General features: G+C 42.6%; 1 protein-coding gene across 2 annotated transcripts in view; it reads right to left on the reverse strand.

Moving 5' to 3' along the window:
- LOC115476565 (fer-1-like protein 4) overlaps window positions 1–21,482 on the reverse strand; it is a 147,279-nt gene that overhangs the window by 59,065 nt on the left and 66,732 nt on the right. For both annotated transcript variants that reach the window (XM_030212993.1, XM_030212992.1), the window contains exons 21-28: window positions 19,874–19,990; window positions 17,839–17,991; window positions 16,298–16,481; window positions 13,833–13,957; window positions 11,257–11,391; window positions 10,042–10,215; window positions 8,407–8,520; window positions 6,019–6,180 (exon numbers count right to left, since the gene is read on the reverse strand). In XM_030212993.1, the coding sequence (XP_030068853.1) occupies window positions 6,019–6,180; window positions 8,407–8,520; window positions 10,042–10,215; window positions 11,257–11,391; window positions 13,833–13,957; window positions 16,298–16,481; window positions 17,839–17,991; window positions 19,874–19,990 (1,164 nt within the window). The remainder of the gene's footprint in view (window positions 1–6,018; window positions 6,181–8,406; window positions 8,521–10,041; window positions 10,216–11,256; window positions 11,392–13,832; window positions 13,958–16,297; window positions 16,482–17,838; window positions 17,992–19,873; window positions 19,991–21,482) is intronic.

Here is a 21,482-nt window from a genome sequence, read left to right on the forward strand (position 1 = left end):
CTACTAGGGTTACGCAGCGCTGTACAATTTAACAAAGAAGGACGGTCCCTGCTCAGAGGAGCTTACAATCTAAAGGACGAAACGTCAAGTTGGGGCAGTCTAGATTTCCTGAATAGAGGTATGGTGGTTAGGTGCTGAAGGCGACATTGAAGAGGTGGGCTTTGAGCAGTGATTTGAAGATGGGCAGGGAGGGGGCTTGGCGTATGGGTTCAGGGAGTTTGTTCCATGCATGAGGTGAGGCGAGGCAGAAAGGGCGGAGCCTGGAGTTGGCGGTGGTGGAGAAGGGTACTGAAAGGGTTTGTTACTTTTTTTAAAGTACTTAAGTAAAAAGTAAAAATAGTGGCTTCAAAAGTAGTGAAGTAAAAGTAGAAAGTCTTATCTAAAACAAAACCAAAACCTCAAGTAAAAGAAATAAAGTACAGCTCTTAAAACTACTTTTTTTTAACTACAAAGTAAAAAGTATTCTTAACAAGTTGGACCATAGAATTCAGGGGCCCTTTTACTAAGCCGTATAAGCATCTACGCACATCCAACACACACCAAAATGGAGTTACCGCCCGACTACCGTGTGGCTGTTGCAGTAATTTCATTTTTGGCATGTGTCCGATACGCGCATCTGAAAATTATTTTCAGGCATGTATAACGGACATGAGCCAAGTGGCATTTGGCATGCGTAGGTCGTTACCGCGTGAGTCTTTACTGCTAGGTCAATGGCTGGCGGTAAGGTCTCAGACCTAAAATGGATGAGTGCGCACCCAAAACCCGCACCTACACTACCGCAAGCCATTTTTCAGCACGCCTTTGTAAAAGGACCCCTGAGTATGTTTACGAGCTAACTTCTAGCGGGTCACACAAGGTCCTTCCATGAAAAATACAGTGGGCGGAAGAACATTAATAGTGAGGTTCTTTCCTGCCTCGAAGAGACCACTAGACCACCAGGGTGCCTTAAGGTAGGTTTGGGGGGGAGGGGGTACAGCGCAGCCCGTCCCAGCTCACGTAATAGCCAGCCAGCTAAGGGAGGGATGGAAGGGTTCATGCAATGTCTGATGCTAGCTTGTTGCCGATTGGGCCTGAACCTGCAGTCACAGCTCAGCTGCAAGATGAATGAAAAATACTTTTTTTTTTTAAATACTTTCTTGTACTTCTTTACAAAGTACAGCTTATTTGTAATGAGTTACAAGTAAAAAGTATTGGGGGAAAAATGTTAACTCATTACAAGCAAAAGTACTGCCAATTATACTTAAGTACTGAAGTACGTTGTTACTACTCATCTCCACATTCTGGTTAGGTTTGAAGTGTTTAATGTGGTATCAGTTCTTTAGCCCTGTTTCTCCTTCTTCACATTTTATACACTGAATGATATATAGATCTGAAGAAGATTATTCAGATATGTCAACACTGAAATTCTGTGAAATGTGTTGGCACAGTTTGCAGCTTGGTATCTTGCAGGGACGTGTGACGTTCTTTTCTTTTTCAGCTTCTGTTGGGAGCTGGCTTTTCGGTAATTTTTGTTTCAGATTAGGTGGTTGTCAGAAGGCCAGCATAGCTGGAGCTGGGAATATTTCTTTCAGTAATTCATCCTCCTGGAGTAGTGACTGTAGATCTTTTATGATTCTTTTCATTTTTTCCGGCTCTGGATTTTATGTCGCTTCAAGGGGGACTTTCTCTGTGGTTTCTTTTCTTTGTAGTGCAGTAGGTTTTTCCTGGGTGTTTAAGGGAAGAGGCAATATTCTTGACGATTATTTTGGGGTTGTTGCCTTTTTGTTTCAAGGATTCAGTCAGGATTTTGAGATGTTTCTCTGTCTCTTGGGTTGAAGTGGATATGATAAAATTGGTAGTTTGGTTGTATATAATGGACTTTTTTTGTATGTAAAGGAGGGAAGCTGGAGTTGTGGAGGGAGCTGCATCTGTTGGTTGATTTCTCTGTATACAGAAGTTTTTTTTATATATATACTAGTAAAAAAAGGCCCGTTTCCGAAACCAATGAAACGGGCGCTAGCATGTGGTTTTTTTTTGTGTGTGTGTCACAGAGTTATTTTTGTGTGTGTGTGTGAGGGTGCGGTGTGTGTGCAGGTTGTTGATGATGGAGGTGGTGCGTCGATGTGTGGTTGTTTCGTTAGTTTGGCAGCCAGTCTCCAGCGATTCCTAGGCAGGGAAGGAGTACTCCTCCCCCTTCCTTGGTCGCTGTTTGCTGCTGGCTGGGTCGCGGGTAATCCTTCCAGCTGGGCCGCAGCTTGTCCTGTTCGCCCACATCCCAGATGGTGACGAGCATGTTGTTTTCCGGCTCCTCTGACTCCATGTCAAGCGATCCCAAATATAGTCTGTGCTATAGGCCCTCTGGCACTCTTCAGTACTGGCATTATGCATTTAAAAATCCCCCCCCCCCCCCCCCCCGGTCTATTTTTGCACATACCCACAGCAGGAATATTCTTCTCTCGTTCCAACGATGGTTCTGTGCTCTCCGTGCTGCACAGATAATGAGCCATTCTGCTGGGGAATGCTCCTCCCTTATTGTCATGTAGTTTCCTCTGATTGATCCGTCTTACGTTGCCTAGTGTTGCCTGGGAACGGTGTTGTGATGGTCCTTTGTGTTTCAGAATGTTGAGGGTGTTTTTTCTGATTGGTCCGTCATGCGAGGGCAGGGCAGAGAGACATGGTCAGTGTTCTGGCTTCACCACCATGAATCCATGAACCCTTCAGTGAGTGACTGAGTGACTTCAGAACGTTGTCTTCAGAACGTTGAGTGTGAGTTTTATTATAGTAGATGGCCATTGTTGATAGAACTGTCTAGAAAGTTGACTTTTTGGATTTTAAATTTATCATCTTAGAAATAGTTGCTCTTTCATGGAGCAATGACTTTCCCGGTTATTACTATGGAGGAAATGGTGGTGGATTTTTCAGTAGCAGATCACAGTTCATTTGGCTTAAACAGCGAAGTTAGATGTATTCCTTGGTATGATGGACTATGACTTTATTAAGTGTGAAAATCTTTTCAGTTTTGCTTTGAGTGGAACTGCTCTATACTAGCCACATAGGGCTTCTCAGTGTTTATCCCCTGCCTTTTTAATTCTATCACTATTTGTCACTTTGTTTTTGTCCTCACTGGCTCCTACGGAAGAGAGTTCCAGCATGCGAGTTGTTCTAGCCTCTTTATCATTTTTGCTGACTCTTTACCTGGTCTAATTCTGTTGCTTTTTTTTTAAAGAGAGCCTAACACAATTTTCAAGGTGCAGTCTTACCATAGATAGAGGTATAATGGGATTCCCTGTCTTGTTTTCTTTTCCTTTTGCTACCTCACATTCATTTATTTATTTTATTGCATTGCATTTGTATCCCACATTATCCCACCTATTTGCAGGCTCAATGTGGCTTACATAGTTTTAATAGCATTGTCATTTCAGGATAGTATTGTAAGATTAAGTAGGGAAGAGAGAGGAAAGAAGGGATTGATTAGGGTAGTTGTAGAAGGCGGGCTTTCATAACTGAGTAGGTTGGTGGGGTGATTTTTTTAGTGAGGTTATCAGTTATCGGTTCTCATTGTAGGTTTTGTTGAAGAAGTGTGTCAGTTTATTTTTTCCACAAGAACTGTAAAATCCTTTTCCTGACCTGGAACTCAACATTGTGTCTCTAGAGTTAGGATTATTTTTCCATTTGTGCATCACTTTGTACTTATCCTTATTTCATTTAATTTGCCACTTAGATGCCCCAATTAAGACTTAGAGGGGCATAATCGAACGCAAACGCCTATCTCCATGGGCATTTATCTCCGAGAATGGGTCCGTGAAGGGGCGGGCTGAACTGTATTTTCGAAAAAATGGGCGTTTTTGAGCTGGGCGTTTGTTTTTTTTTAGCAATAATGGAAACTAAAAACGCCCAGCTCAAAAACGTCCTAATCTGAGCCATTTGATCGTGGGAGGGGCCAGGATTCGTAGTACACTGGCCCCCCTGATATCCCAGGACACCAACTGGGCACCCTAGATCAGTGCGGTGGACTTCAGAAAAAGCGCCCACATGCATAGCTCCCTTACCACGGGTGCTAAGCTCCCAACCCACCTCCCCCAAAACCCACTACCCACAAATGTACAACACTACCATAGCTCTTAGGGGTGAAGGGGGCACCTACATGTGGGTACAGTGGGTTTTGAAGGCCTCCCATTTACCAGTGTTACATGTGTGGGGGGGGGGGGATGGGCCTGGGGCCACCTGGCTGAAGTGCACTGCGGTACCCACTAAAAGTGCTCCAGGGACCTGCATACATGCATGCCTCTAGGACTTTGTACTGCTGTATAACATTGGCACACCAGTTTACACCTGAAGACTAATCTCTCTGAAAACATCCTTTATTGGAATAACTGCGTTTACTCAGTTAACTGCAGATCAGAGGTTGTGCCCACTGGCAACGAGTCTCCCTGGTACTGAGATTAGCAGTAGGTCAGAGCTGGCAGAATGCTGTACAATGCCCTCTTTCAGCCACATTCAAGGGAAGAACTAAGTTCTCTAATGTGGCTAACACAGGAAAGGGAACTAAAACTGGCTTACAAAAATGGCCACTACCGCATGGACTACAACAGGAAACACAACAGGGCACACTCTGACCCAGTAGGCAGGGGGGAAAGCACCATGGGAGAAGAGCCTACCAACTACCAACATCGTGAGACTGTAACACAAGCTAATCAAATCACGGAGGCCAATACCCTACACCCACCACAATGCAATGCTGATGTGACCCTGTACTGCACCCGAGAGCCACATCTGACCCAGGGAAAGGCTGTGACAGGATCGAACACATTCTGCTGTCATGGAGGTGGGTACGGCATTTGAGGCTGGCAAACAGGCTGGAAAAAAAGTTTTTAAAGTGGGGTTTTTTTTGGTGGGAGGGGGTTAGTGACCACTGGGGGAGTCCGGGGTGGTCATCCCCGATTCCCTCCAGTGGTCATCTGGGCAGTTGGGGCATTTTTTTGGGACTTGTTCGTGAGAAAAAAGGGTCCAAAAAAAGTGACCCAAAATCGCGGTAAAAATGCCTTTTTTTTTTCGATTATCAGCTAAAGACGCCCATCTCTCCTCAGCTGATAACCATGCCCCAGTCCCGCCTCCACCACGCCTCCGACATGCCCCCATCAAATTTATTCGTTTCCGCGACAGAGTGCAGTTGGAAACGCTCAAAATCGGCTTTTGATTATACCGATTTGGGCGCCTTTGCGAGAAAAACGCCCATCTCCCGATTTGGGTTGAAATATAGGCGTTTTTCTTTTTCGATTTAAGCTGGTTAGTAGCATTAAAGGGTGGCACCTTTCTTTTTGCCAACATGTGCTTGTCTTTGGACGCTACTGTTCAGCTTCCAATGTTAATTCTCAGTTTATTACCAATAGGTCCAGGATCTTTCATGGGACAGACAGGAATAGGAGCAGTGAAACACGCAGAGTGGACAACTGCAAAGAGGTAGATCAGGGCCTCCCGACTGTGGGCCATGACCCCAAATAGGGTCACAAACCCTGCGTTTAGGGTCACAACCTGAGCAAGTTGTCTACAGGAATGTCATCAGCACTTGCTGTGGCCCCATAATGGGGTTATGGCTACAGAAATGTTGATACGCACTGGGCTAGGTGGAGGAGTGGCCTAATGGTTAGTGCAGCAGATTGTGGACCTGGGGACTGGGTTTGATTCCTGCTGCTGCCTGATGTCGGCAGTGGGTTGAGATCCTGGGAACCAGGTTCAATTCCTTCTGCAACTCCGTGCGATCCTGGGCAAGTCACTAACCCTCTGTTGCCCCAAGTACAACAATAGTGCAATGTACTACTTAGATTGTGAGCTCACTAGGGACAGACCCAGTACCTGTAAAATGAAACTGTAAACCGCTTAGGCCTAAGCAGTATCTAAATACTGAAATGAATTGCAAAGACAAAACAAGCAGAGACTGAGAATGAAAAGTAAATGATTCTCAGTAGATACCTGACTGCCCAGCAGTGACTGCTGACATCAAGAGATGTATCTGAACTGCTTCCACTCTCTATTACTCACCACGTTGACAAATTTGACCAGCTCAGTAAAGTTGGGGTTCTCCTTGTAATTTGGAATAACTTCGGACTCCACTTTCTTCCCAGCACACTCAATAATAACCTGTGGCTGATCCACTTCAAACAAATTTATTCGTTTCAAGTCTCGCAAACCCCAGAACAAAACCTGGACATGGAAAACACAAGTTGTAAAAACCCATTACATAAAAAATAACTAAATAAATTTGCATTGTACAAAGAACTAGTTATGTCATCTGTAGGAAAGAAATTAATTTGGTCAGTTAAGCAGAAAACAAAATTGAAGTTATTTTTCTATCCTTTTTGATGTAAATGTTATCTTTTTGGAAACCAGTTATACTCTGATATAGTGGGGCTTAGTATTGACAGCCTACTGACCCAGATTCCAAGTCCATGCCTCGCTATCAGAAGTCAACCTCTTGCAGTCATGCTTCTGCAGCTGGTACCAGGGCAACATGAGCTGTTCTGATGCACACATTTGGTCTTTATCTGCCATCACCTGCTACGTTAGGACACTTTAATTTACAGGTTCTAATACAGGGGATATCAAAAAGTGTACTAAACCTCAGGGAAAGCAGTGTTTCTTCAGGGACCTGACACAGCCGTGTTTCAGCAAGGTGCTTGCGTCAGGGGTCATGTATCGATCTTAAAAGCCGAATAGAAACATGACGGCAGATAAAGGCCATATGACCCATCCAGTCTGCCCATCCTCTCTAACCCCTAACTCTTCCTTTTCCTAAGGGATCCCACGGGCTTATCCCACGATTTCTTAAATTCTGACACAGTCTTCGACTCCATGCCTCCACCACACTTTTTCTGTGAAATAATACTTTCTTAGGTTACTCCTAAGCCTATTTCCTCTTAACTTCATCGTATGCCCCCTCGTTCCAGAGCTTTCCTTCCGTTGAAAGAGGCTCAATTTCTGTACATTAATGTCCTTGAGATATTTAAATGTCTCTATCATATCTCCTCTCTTCCAGGGTATACATGTTGAGGTTCATAAGCCTGTCCCTGCTTCCATATTCTGGATATGATACTTCAACAAACAAAATGTGTTGACAAAGATACCGATCCACCAGCCTCCAGGTAAGCAAAGGCCAGTTTAGCTGATCTACTCCAGGGCTCTACAATACACAAACCACCACCCACACACGAGCTCCCAAGCTGTGCAGAGCTGTTAGTTACTCAGGGGCCTTTTACAGAGCAGCAGTAAGTCCAACGCAGGCTTACCACTCGCTCTTCTGGGACTACCGCTGCAGCCGCCGGCGGTAGACCCGCCCTGAGCGTGCGCCAGTTCCGAGGGAAAAAGAAAACCTATGGAAATGGCTTGTGTGGCGGTAACCTGGAAGTAACTGGGCATCACCGCACACTGCCGGGTTAGCATGGGAACCCTTGAGGTGGCGGTAAGGCTTCCCCGTCTCATGGCCACGTGGTAAGAGTCTGGGGTTTTATACCCAGTGTGGTAAAAAGGGCCCTGGTGCATGGGAAAAACAGGACCCCTTAGAGGAGATTAACACATCTTTCATACCAGGGAAAACAACTGATTCTGCAGCCTAATTCATCTAAGTGGCTACAGCAGGGGCTATTCAGCTGAAAATTAAGTGTTTTTTTTTCCCCAATTCTTGTTTCTTTCTTGTTTTATTGCATTTCACTACACACTGTTTTATTTAGTGCATGCTAAAAATTTTAGTGAGCACTTAAACTAAATGAAAAGACTCAGAAATGCACACCTCGAGCATATAGTGACATTGTATTGTTTTTGTGAACTTTTGCTCTTTTGAGGAAGGAAGACGTTCCTTTATCCAGAACTGAAATAACTGATCAATATTTTTTTCCCACTGGTCATTGATTTTATGTTTTTATTTGTCTGCTTCCTATTACAACCTAGATATCTTTTCTGTTTTAACGTTTCAATATGTGATTTTTATCTGCTCTGAAAACTGTTCTGAACCTATACTTTTAATTTCCAATCACTATTAAATGTCATTATACTCTAATGAGCTTTCAATCTTTACCTCTCTCATGTTATTAGAGCACTACAAATTCTACACTTTTTCTTTTTCAGCCCTCGCAGAATAATTTCTGAAAGGATGCTTTTAAATTCCTAATACATAAACTGGCACCTTTCCACATTAATAACACGCAAACTGGCAGCAGAAACGTCCAGAACAAATGTAGTAGTTAAGAAATGCCAGGAATGGAGGCTTCAGATACCCTGATACATCTTATTTTAATTGTGAGAGTAAAATAGTGACAAGGAGCCAGGTTGTCCTGCTTTTTACACTGGCCCTTTAAATTAAAAGGCTGTAGTTTTGGTAAGGGAGTTAATAGACAAACAGATAATTCCTTGGTGGGATGAATGATTCCAACTTACCTCAATTCTGAATTCTTTAAGACTCGGACGGATTCCTTTGGGAATAAGGTAACGCTCTGAATGTTCATTAAAATACTCAAACTCCTTGGGCACGACGTCTTCAGGAACTGAGGGCTGAAAGAGAAAAAGATAGCAGTTTGTTTAATGAACTTCTACATGTGTCAAAGGTCAAAAACTTAGGGGTCCTTTTACTAACCTGTGGTAGAAAATAGTCCTTATGTGGGTTTTTCCTGCTCCCTAAAGCCATTTTTACCACAGCAGTGAAGTGGCTGATTTTCCCTTTTTTGCATTAATGGCCATGTGTTGAAGTTGTCATTAGTGTGCAGCCATTAAAAAAAATGACCCTGTTTATTTATTTATTAGTTACCCACATTTTCCCACCTATTTGTAGGCTCAATGTGGCTTAGATAGTACCGGAGCGGCGTTTGCAGACTCCGGTGTAAACAAATACAAAGTGATATTGTGGTAAGATAAAGTTCATTAGCACGTTTGTAGGGGTTAAGGGTTCATGACTAATCAACTGGCATATGATGATGTAGCTGTGCTCACTCTCTGCCCCAGACATGCCTCCTCCGTGTCACATTAGTAGCTATAAAACCAGCAAAAGCAGTATGTAAGGATGACTGTTAACGTGTGATATTTGAATGGGTTGAACAAGGCTTAAAGATGCAACTTGTGGGAAGACTAAGGTCTATCTCGGGCAGTTTTTTAAAAACATTCATCAACTACTTTGGTGACTTTTATTTAACAAATCTCACTGACCCACTTTCTTTCTTGAGAATGATAACAGCCTAGTGGTTAGTGCAGTGGACTTTGATCCTGGGGAACTGGGTTTGATTCCCACTGCAGCTCCTTGTGACTCTGGGCAAGTCACTTAACCCTCCATTGCCCCTGGTACAAAATAAGTATCTGAATATATGTAAACCGCTTTGAATGTAGTTGCAAAAAAAACCTCAGAAAGGCGGTATATAAGTCCCATTTCCCTTTCCCTTATGACATCACAATATCAGAAGTGAGTCAAGTATCGGGCAATCAAGCCATTGTGACATCACTGATGAGGTTGGCTCTTATTGGTGGAATGAGTGGAGGAGTAGCCTAGTGGTTAGTGCAGTGGACTTTGATCCTGGGGAACTGAGTTCAATTCCCACTGCAGCTCCTTGTGACTCTGGGCAAGTCACTTCACCCTCCATTGCCCCTGGTACAAAATAAGTACTTGAATATATGTAAACCGCTTTGAATGTAGTTGTAAAATCCTCAGAAAGGCGGTATATCAAGTCCCATTTCCCTTTCCCCCACCATCACATGCTGTACTGAGAAAACTTGAAGCCATGTCCCCTTGTATATGATCCTCTCTTTAGAAGGGTCCCACCGTCCCATGACTACGGTTTGCACCTCCTTGTTCAATGGGACAGAAGACTGTCGCTTAATCTCAGGAGCTTAATATTGCAAAAGCTTAATTTTTGGCCAGTGTTTGCAATGTGCAAAACAAGAAATAACTTCAAATCTTAGACCAGTGAGCAAATGGCCAGCAAATGAAGCTCTGCAGCACTTCTGCTATTACAGATGTTAAATTAGGTTAGAAAAGTCTGACTGCAGAACATAAAGAGAGCATTTCACACACTGCTCATGCGTTACCTCCAGGAATCCAGTGTAATCCAGTTCAATCAGTTCGAATGTGGCCAGCAATTCTCCCGCTGACATGTGACCTCGGTAAATGTCAAAAAACTGTAGTGCAGGCTGTATGTAAGGGTCATCCACTAGTTTAATATTTGGAACAGCAAATGCACGGCCCAGGAATTCAGGTGATCCCTAGACAGAAAAAGGGATTCGTTTTCCATGTAGTATCACTGATCGGTCAAGGCTCCTCCCCCCCCCCCCCCCCCCCCCCCCCCCCCCCCCCCCCCCCCACACACACACACTTCCTTGGTAGTATCCTAATTATTTTAGCTTCTTGAACTTTACTTTCCATTTTTGCTACTACAATGTCAAAAACAACAATTCCCTCTATATGAATCCCTGAAAATAAGGTTTTCCAATTTTATAATATTTCACATCGGAGGTCTATAAAAAAATATGGTATGGAAAGAGACCTATAGTTATGAATAACTGTGATGTAACAGAATGGTCGAATCCAATTGCAGTGTTTAACCCTGGCTCCTAATTGCCTTTATGTATAATTCAAAATATAATAATACAACATCCAGGAAAAACTTTCCACCATCCTAGATTTCTATCAAGCCATGTGAAAAGCATCTCCTGTCCATTTGCTGCTTCTTTTCTAAATATGTCTATTATGTGTGATGATGAGGGCGTTAGGTGCGGAATGTCGGTTTTATGTGGGCAATAGTCAATGTGGTTATGCAGACTAGAAGTAAATAAAGTAAAATTGTATTTTTCTGCTTCTGTATCCACTCAGATTTCATCTCTCCTGCTCACTTTAATCTCTTTGTTTGCACTGCATCTGCCTAAAGCTTTCCATCTCCCTCAATCAAGCCCTCCCATTCCCCATCGCTGTCTCTTCCTCAGGAACAAGGTTTCTGGATTATGTTTAAGAGACTTTATTGAGAGTGAAAAGCATGTGAGGAAACTGGCCTGATTATTTCCCTTTTTGTACAGTAATAAAGCTTTTCCTTTTGACACTGCATTGCCCTCTGCCTGTATTTTGTGAGGATTCCATGCCTTTCCGTCACTCACATTACCACCATCCCATTATATTACACAACCAACATGAGCCACAGCAATGCGTGTTTTGCCTACCTTCTCCCCCAACACACGCAACACACACACTCTGTACAATTAAGGTGCGAAGGCCTCACCACAGAATGTCATTTTCGTTATTTGCTTACTTACAAATTTGTCAGAATCAAAGATGTTTATGATGATAACTGGAGGGTCAGTCTTCAAATCCTCCTTTTTTCCGTCTATCACAAGCTGATCAAACAGAAGCAGCTCATTCCACATGGGTGCCAACGTTTCTTCCAAAATCTAAGTGAATGCAGTTATCAACAATTAGTAAGTATTATTAAACGCAGGTGAGAATGAATACAGAACCCAGAGCTTCCAAGTTACCCATTCCAGGAGGGAGACGTTTTGGCCAGTTCTGGTCTTAACCTTACATCCCAAAGCAGTGTAGTATTTGTAGGCCATGATTCTGTCCATTGAAATCAGTGCTGCAGGTCCCATAATGCACCAGGATGAGGCTGGCAGAAATCCAAGACTGGCCAAAAAGTCTCCCCCCTGGAATGGGTAACTTGGCATATCTCAGAACCTCATAATGTCATGATAGTGACATAACGACCTCAATGATCCCTGAAGTCAGCTCCTGGTGGACATTATGAAAAGTATTGTTTGGATAACTGCTTCAAGCCACCGAAGCCCTTTTTCCTCTTTTACTTTTATTCTTAGCAAACTAGATGTTACTTGCTAATACTGTATAGTGATATTTTCTTCAGAAAAAGTAAAGCCTGGCAGTGGCGTAGCAAGGGCGAGGTGGTGGGGGCGATCCGCCCCGGGTGCATGCCGCTGGGAGGGTGTCGGCTCCGCTGGTTCCCTGCTCCCTCTGCCCCGGAACAGGTTGTTCCAGGGCAGAGGGAGTAGGGAACCGACACCCCCCCCAGCGGCGTGCACACAGCAGGCAAGAATGCATTCGGGGGGGGGGGGCTTGGTTGATGTGCCAAGGGGGGGGGCTTGGGTGATGCGCTAAGGGGTGGTTTGATGCACTGAGGGGGGTGTCATGCTGCATCCGGGGGGGGGGGGGTGCGCAGCGGTGAACCGCCCCAGGTGGCAGCCACCCTTGCTATGCCACTGAAGCCTGGAAAGATAGCTGGATAACTACTTGCAATTGTGACTACTTTATAGTTTACGCAAACCAAAGTGTAGGATAGGTGGACTCTTCCAAAGAACTCAAAGAAGATGCAAAAATTCTTGTACATAAAATTTTATTGAGAATACACTAAAAGAATTGACACAGCGGCTGTGTTTCAGTGCCTAGGTGCCTGCCTCAGGAGTCTCAAAATATAGTATATAAGACTATCAGTATACTATTCATCCGATCCTACATTCAGAGAACCAGAAGGAGTTTCTAAGGAACAATATACGGTGGGAAAAGTTGACTCTATATCCCAAGTAGAAAAACAGCTTTGGTTTAAAAGAAATCGCAAAGAAATCACCGTCGGACAATGCTGAGAGATTTTATGTACAAGAATTTTTGCATCTCCCTCAAGGTTCTTTGGAAGAGCCCAACCACTCTACTCTTTGGTTTGCATGCACTTCAGTTGTAGGGAAAGAGTGTTCCTTCACATTTCTGTGCCTGATCTCTACTTTACAGTTTCCATCAGGCCAGATGGGAAAGAAATCCCAGTGAGGAGACTTCTAACTCCCTACCCACCATTTACTTGGAGATTGGAGGGTGGAGGGAAGTGTCCAGCCCAATTTGGATCTCCTGGGCACTAGTTGAGGACTGCCAGATTGCAGACCTAATTGATTACTGTACATTTTTGCACCAATTAAAGTTGGATTATTACTGTACCCCTGATGCAGGCATGTGCTTAAACATGGACATGTTGGGTTTTATGTATTTGGGGTGTTTTTGTACAATAAATTAATCTTAAATAGCCACATAAGATTATTTTTGGTTTTAGTTTTTTTTTTAGATATTTTCATTTCTCCACTACAGAAGTCATGAAGTTTTTAACCCAGGTGGTATGTGAAATACTTACAATTTCATACATATACCAGGATACCTTCTTTAGGATAATCACATGGTTTATCACAGCCTGTTCTTAGTCTCTCTTTTGCCTTCTCACAATTAATCTTTTTGTCACGGTTCACGTTTCTCTCCAGCAAAAATGATCTGTTTTCACCTCATGTTGCCTTTTTTATTTCATTTTCTTTTCTTTCTTTTTATATTGACATATCTTTACCTTGGTTGGGGGTTTTTTTTTTGCACTTTTATATATTCTTTTATTACTTTATCGCCTTTTCTGTCTCATCGTATCCTCATCTCATTTCTATAATGGTCTTTCTTCATATTTATACTAGTTTATATTTTAACATATTTTGTGTTCGCTTTTCTTAGACCCCTGAGGAAGGCTAAGTGCTGAAACACGGCCCGTGTAGGGTTCTTTTGGGCTACCACTTCACCACCTCTTCTTCTGTCTTTTTTTTTTAGTTACTTTTGATGAATAAGCTTTGTTTGGATTGTATTCACTGTATTTATTAAGGGCCAGGCCTGTCCGCTAGTCACACTGTCACACGCCCTTTTACCCAAACTATACCCAGGAACATCTACACGCAGATCACATAGAAGTAAGCATACTTTTGTTGCAGAAGGGCATGCCCATGAAACGTTCCTGTCATAAGGTTAGGTCGGTCCATGGAGCAGCTTTATCATGATTATACTGGGATATGACACTGCAGCTTCTTACCTTGGTGGTCTGGCATTGGGTTGAGAAAATCACTTTTGCAAAGGGATCTGATAGACCATTGTCATCTGCAGGAAGGATCCCACGAGCCTGATACAGGTGTGCCCGTAGCTGGAAGTAACAAAAGTCTGGCAAAAGAAGAAGCTGTTACCTACTTATTTAAGCTTGATTTCATGCCTGAAGAATAAGACCACAGTTAATACAGAAATCCTGGTGCATTTCATTACAGTCATAAGACTGCTGCATGCAAGAACTGAATGCTGTCACTGCTGTCACTTTCACCCCCCACAGCAGAATTGGAGGAGGAACTGGGTGTCTACGTGTTCTGGGAGTCACTGATTCAACTGCTGCCAGTGCTCTAACTGATCTGGTTGGCTCACAGCCATCAATACACTGCCATACCCAGTAAAAGGAAGGAGTTTTAAAGTTCAGTGATGTTCACTTTGGACAGATTGAGGGGACAATGGAAAGGAAAAAGAAGGAAGCTGCTGAGGGAAGAAAAGTCTAAGAAGATGGGGAAAAGGAAGGAAGATGTCTGGCAGATGGGAGAAGAAAAGAAGGGAATAATGGGGAGGAAAAGGAATGGACACCGAGCAAAACATTGGTGTTGGTGGTGTGAGGTGGAGAACAGGTCCAGCATCTGGTGAGGTCAAGTGTACAATTGCCATGGACTCTGCACTATAGGGAGCCTTGTACCAAACCTAAGCAGATAAAGCCTGGTCTTGGGTCTAGCCCACTATCAGCAGTAATGGAGATCTTCTGGTTCATAGGAAGTCAGCACATGGCTTGTGACTAGCTCATACATACAAGCTCTGCTGTGGTCCTTCCCCATTCTTCCACATGGACTTCTAGTTACCAGTGAAATTATGCAGAAGACAGAGCCTCTGAAAAGTCTATAACTCAGGTCCTGCACTATAGCTGCACTTGAAGATCATCTTTGGTGTCGCTGACAGTTCCAGGAGCACTCAAAGTAGGTGAGGAGAGAACCAGGAATATGCTATTGGACTGGAAGTTGGGGAGAGCACAAACCAAGGGAGAAATCATGAAGGAACCCATGATGGGGCCATAAAAGGAGAAGTAAGAGGGAGAGGAGGATAGAAGTAACTGTGGGTAGGAGCTCAAGAGCTTGTTTGTTAAAGAGACACAAAAGGATTGGAGATGGGGAGAGGACCCAACAGAGTAAAGAAGCAAAGTGAAGGAGATCAAGAACTTGAGGTTGTTAGAGAGGTTTATCAATTTAGAATGGGGTAGGCGAGAAGATAATCCAGACGAGGAGAGACGCAGAGTATGGGTGACTCCTGGCACTTGGAAGAGGAAATAGTAAGAACGCGGCTGGTTCCTGTCACCCAGAAGAGAAGGAGAGTACAAATGCCTCCTTGCCCATGGCACCCAGTAGATGACAGACAGTGTGTGGCTTTCTCCTGGCTCACAAGAATATAGTTGCCCTGGCCTACAGCAGAAGATAGAGACAGAACTTGCTAAGTAGGTAGTAAAAATGCAGTTTCTGTTAAATAACCCCCCCCCCCCCTTAAACATTTATATTATCAATGTGGGCTACTGTTAAGATGTTCAATTTTACTGTTAACTCCAGTTAGTAGTAACTAGGACACACTGAATAAAATGGGACCTGTGCTAAAATAACACAAGTTAATGGTAAAATAACATCTTAAAGGTAACTGGCATTAACTTATACACCCATATTTTTTAAAATTGTTTTTAAAAGCATTTGGCTCTTTTATACTGGGTCTGTGAACTGTTTTAACCAGTTTCCAGTTGACAAAAGGACTTTGGTTCCTTTTCCATGGCTTGTTAAATTCTGCAGGAGCCTCTCATGAGGTACTTAATCTCTCTACTCTCATCTCCCCTTATGTCCCCACCCGTAACCTCCGCTCTCTTGACAAATCCCTCCTTTCAGTACCCTTCTCCACCACCGCCAACTCTAGGCTTCGCCCTTTCTACCTCGCTTCACCCCATGCTTGGAACAAACTCCCTGAGCCCATACGCCGGGCCCCCTCCCTACCCATCTTCAAATCATTGCTCAAATCCCACCTCTTCAATGTCACCTTCGGCACCTAATCACTACACCTCCTCTCAGGAAATCTAAACTACCCCAACTTGACATTTCGTCCTTTAGATTGTAAGCTCTTCTGAGCAGGGACTGTCCTTATTTGTTAATTTGTACAGCGCTGCGTAACCCTAGTAGCGCTCTAGAAATGTTAAGTAGTAGTAGTAGTAAGAGAAAAGGAGTTGAAGCATTTTGTGTATCTGACTTTACAACTCTTCTAAACTCCATAAATCAGACGTATTCATTAGGCCCTTATCGGTGGTCTTTCATTAGACATACACCCTAACTCCCCATCCAGAGCTTTGATTGCAGCTTTCCTATTCACTCTTTCCTGACCTCTGATTCCAGTACAAAGACAGATAAGACCAGGTGTTTTTAATTAACAATGAATGTGTTTTCTCACCATCCTTGCTAAGCCTGCTGGGTGGCATGTTAGGTGGAATATCGACAATTTGTCCTTCCTTCTCGTATATCGGTTTATACTCTTCCAGCAGATCCGCAGTGCTATTCTTTGCATATTTGGTCACCCCAAGCCAGATATAGATTTCCATTTTTGCAAATATTTCTCCACTGTAGGATCCTGGAGTCTTGATAAAGAGAGAGTCATACATTCATAAACAAGATAGGGTAAAGCTATATAACCAAAGATGTTCATAAAACATGCCTAGTGTTTGCTTTGGGGACAGGGAGGGGAAGATCGGGACTGGGGTACAGAGAGTGTGTGTGTGTGGCGGGGATCAGAGGCACTTCTTTCCCATTATGCGGGCTCTGGCCGATTTTCAGCCAGGGCCTGCATTCCGGCTGAATATCAGCTGGGACTCTCATAAGCCCAGGTGGCCAGCTAAGTATGAATTAGCCATGGACATTCAGTGCTGATGCCTGGACATGACCTGACATTGAATGTCTGGGGTTAATTCTGCCTGAGACGGTCAGCATTTTTAAAAACGCCGCAGGGTGAATATTGACTGGTCAGTTGTGAAACTGGTCTGTAGTTAGAAGGCATTTTTGAGTCTCAAGTTGGATGAATTAACATAGGGATGATAATAGCTCTCTTCTAGTATGTAGGTCACCAAGTCTGTGCTAAGAATAAGATTTACTATTCTAAGGACTCTTTAACTAGTCCCTTATTTTCTTACTCCTCTTACTCTACTCAATCTTATCTATCTATATGTTCCATCTTTGCCCACACCCTATCTTATTTTGTGTTGTGTTGACATTGTAATGTAGCATACTATGCCATACTTTGTAATTTTTGTTTGAATATTGTCTATTGCTTATGTTTGACTTTATTCTTGCTGTACACTGCCTTGAGTGAATTCCTTTCAAAAAGGCGGTAAATAAATCCTAATAAATAAATACATAAATAAAAGACCAAGTGTGGCGATCTTGATTCAATATGATGGAATAGGGTCCAGGTGGCAGTTGAAACGTGCGTTGTAGTGATTAGATTAATCAAGGTGGTTAAGGATAAGACTTAAAGGAGGGCCAAGGCTATTGTCGCATAAATTTGGAAAGGGAAGTATGTTTCTCCTCTGAGTTGTCTGTCATGGAAGAAGATGATGGTTCATAGATGTAGAATTGGCCTTCAGCAATTGTCCACAAACAGTCAACCTTGGATGTGAAGCAATGTGCTAATCATTGCACTGGTGCAATAACATCCATTGAATTAGCCCTGTTGAAACTCCTCTAGAATTAACTCTTCAGCTTTGTCTTTCGGCCTGTGTAGAGTGACTGTTTTGGGGCCTTTGCAGCTACAGAGGATGGTGCAGTTGCGTCGGACTCTGGGTGTGTGCTTTGTATGTTGTATAGAAATTACAAGACTTGATAAAATGTTGAAATAAAAGTAAATGAATTACCATAAGCTTAAAACCTCTTAACAGTGATGTCATTATCAGGGCTTCCTCACCTTACATGGGACTTGTTTTTAATCAGTGTTGTTTTTACCTTGAAGAAAACGGTGTGTATCTTCCCACAGTCTTTTCCTTTCTCCTCTTCCACCACTGAGTACAGCACATCTTGGGCTGAAATTCTAACATAGGCCACACGTTTATTATTCGTCAGCATCCAAATCAGTACATCTGGAAGAGTGCACTGAGGCTGCAAGACACATAATGCATTATTGAAGCTGGAAGTTATCACATTACTACTTAATAATGTCCCAGATAAGATGTATTAGGTAGGATTTGCCAAGCTCAAAAGTACACCAGATATTAGGCAGCATTTAACCAGTAAACAGGGTAAAAGGGAACGGCACCTTCTCTTAATCTGTTCTACTAAACTGACCTGGCTCTGCAAAAGCATTTACAGCTGAAAAAAAGAAATAACCATGTGTCGTTTAGCATGTGAAAATGTTTGCATTATTTGATGTTTTCTTCATTCATAATTTCACATTTAGGGGGTTGTTTACTACTACTACTACTACTTATAATTTCTAAAGCGCTACTAGACGTACGCAGCGCTGTACACTTGAACATGAAGAGATAGTTCCTGCTCGACAGAGCTTACAATCTAATTAGGACAGACAAACAGGACAAACAAGGGATAAGGACAAAGAGTAGCAAGATTCTAGAATCCCAGAGAGTAAAAAAGATTCTAGAATCCCAAAGAGTAGCAAGATTCCGGAATCCCAAGCACTACTACTACTTATCATTTCTATAGCGCTACTAGACGTACGCAGCACTGTACACTTGAACATGAAGAGACAGTCCCTGCGCGACAGAGCTTACAATCTAATTAGGACAGACAAACAGGACAAACAAGAGATAAGGAATTATTAAAGTGAGGATGATAAAATAAGGGTCTGAACAAGTGAATAAGGATTAGGAGTTAAAAGCAGCATCAAAAAGGTGGTTCTTTAGCTTAGATTTGAAGACGGCCAGAGATGGAGCTTGACGTACCGGCTCAGGAAGTCTATTCCAGGCATATGGTGCAGCAAGATAAAAGGAACTAAAGCTTAGCTTGTGTTATCTGCAGCAGGGCCCATAGGAATAAAATGGGCCCTGCTGCAGATAACTCGAGCTAAGCTTTAGTAAACAGAGGGGTTAGTGGAGAAGTAGCCTAGTGGTTAGACCTACAGGCTGTGGTAACCAGGTTCTAACTCGGTGCAGGCTCTGGTGGCTGGAAACTTGTTGCACTCTGTTGCTTTATGATTATAACATGATAAAAGCGATATGTGAAAGTGCTGCCTGATTAATTGCCTTTTGTATGATGGTCCCACCATAATAAAAACGAAATAATTTGTACAAGGATTTTGATTATGAGGGTTTTTTTTAGAACTTTATGGCTGGAGTGGTTTAGAGGTTTCTTGTGATAAGACTTCTTCTCTTTTCAGATGAGAGATGTACTTTTATAAAGAAATCATAAAATAAGAGCATTTATTTGTATTTCACATAGGCTCCCTCTTTGGAAACTACCTTTCTCCTACATAAGAACATAGGAAAACCAAGCTGGGTTAGAAGGTCAATCAAGCTCAGCGTCGGGGGTCACAACATATCCCAGGAATGAGCAATGGCTCTCCCTAGCCTACTTTGCTAATTATTTTCTTATGGACTTTTTCTCCAGGAACAGTACCTATTACACTACATAGTAACATAGTAGACAACGGCAGAAAAAGACCTGCATGGTCCATCTAGTCTGCCCAACAAGATAAACTCATATGTGCTACTTCTTGTGTATACCTTACCTTGATTTGTATCTGCCATTTTCAGGGCACAGACAGTAGAAGTCTTGCCCCGCCTCCCAATCACTACTGTACCCTGTTACTGTTCCTCCAGTTGCTAATGTACCAAACCACCTCATTACCTGTTTCTTGTTTTGAGTATCTGACATTTCTATTGGAGCATGTAATTGATATTACAGGAGGCTCATTATCTCTGTCATTCCTGGGTATCCAGTTCTCCTGTTATCACAGTTAGACGTATGATACATCATTTATCCTTTTGTAATATCAGAATTATTGTATAATTCTACTGCACTTTACCTCTTTAGCCAAGAACCGTAATTTGGTTAGAATTTTCTTAGCCTCGATCATCTTTTCTACCACGTTGGATCTGGTTAGCCGTTTGCTTGCTTTAAGTCCCTGCTTTGCATATAAGATCTACAGAGAAAAGAGCAGAGTTCGAAATAAGCGGAATTCAGATGTTTTCTGCTGAGTGTAAAGAATCATATTGACTTTGCTCACTTACCCAATTAAAGAATATTAATATTACAATTCTATGCTGTCTAGTAAAATGTTTTATTGCATATTGTGTTGACATGGAGGGTATTTTCAAAGGCTTACAAAGTTCCATACGTTACTAAGTGCTTTGAAAATGAGCCCCATTGTAATATAACATACTATGCCATACTTTCTATTGTTGTTTGAATATTTTTACTGCTGTAACTGTCTATTGCTTATGTTTGACTCCTCCTAACCACTCTGAGGAGTAGCCTAGTGGTTAGTGCAGTGGACTTTGATCCTGGGGAACTGAGTTAAATTCCCACTGCAGCTCCTTGTGACTCTGGGCAAGTCACTTAACCCTCCATTGCCCCTGGTACAAAATAAGTACCTGAATATATGTAAACCGCTTTGAATGTGGTTGCAAAAAACCTCAGAAAGGCGGTATATCAAGTCCCATTTCCCTATTCCCCCTTTCCCTTATGACATCACAATATCAGAAGTGAGCCAAGTATCGGGCAATCAAGCCATTGTGACATCACTGATGAGGTTGGCTCTTATTGGTGGAATGAGTGGAGTAGCAGCCTAGTGGTTAGTGCAATGGACTTTAAGCCATTGTGACATCACTGATGAGGTTGGCTCTTATTGATGGAATGAGTGGAGGAGTAGCCTAGTGGTTAGTGCAGTGGACTTTGATCCTGGGGAACTGAGTTCAATTCCCACTGCAGCTCCTTGTGACTCTGGGCAAGTCAGTTAACCCTCTATTGCCCCTGGTACAAAATAAGTACCTGAATATATGTAAACCGCTTTGAATGTAGTTGCAAAAAAACCTCAGAAAAGCAGTACATCAAGTCCCATTTCCCTTTCCCCCCTTTCTTGCTCTACACCGCCTTGAGTGAATTCCTTCAAAAAGACAGTAAATAAATCCTAAATAAATATCACTTAGTATATTTTGGGAGTTTGTAAGGCCAGGTAGCTGCAAAGTTCAGATACTTTTTATGTTGCACTCATTTTCAGTTTGACTTTGGAAACTTCCTAAAAAAATATATATATTTGCAGATATTTACAACTGCTAAGTTGTACGGATACTCGTTCCAAAGAAACATGCATGAAAACTGAAAAGTAAGCACGTATTTCCATCTCCAGCCGCAAGAGTACATGAGAAGTGAACCTACATATGGACTTTTCACCTTCACATGTGAGGATATGAAACCCAAGTACTTATAATTACCCCAAGGTTCAGCAAATTTCTGAAGTCCGAAATGGCCTTGAAAGCTGTCTCTTCAATTTTTATGCAATCATTTGTTTTATTGTTTTCTGTGATATAAACCACTTTGGGAAAATAGTTGTATGAAATAGAATAAAAAACATTAATCCCCAGTGAAAAAACAGAAAGCCTGTGCTTGTTCTTCCTCTTATTATTATTTAAAGG

This window comes from Microcaecilia unicolor, chromosome 8 (genome assembly GCF_901765095.1).
Source record: "Microcaecilia unicolor chromosome 8, aMicUni1.1, whole genome shotgun sequence".
NCBI lineage: Eukaryota > Metazoa > Chordata > Amphibia > Gymnophiona > Siphonopidae > Microcaecilia > Microcaecilia unicolor.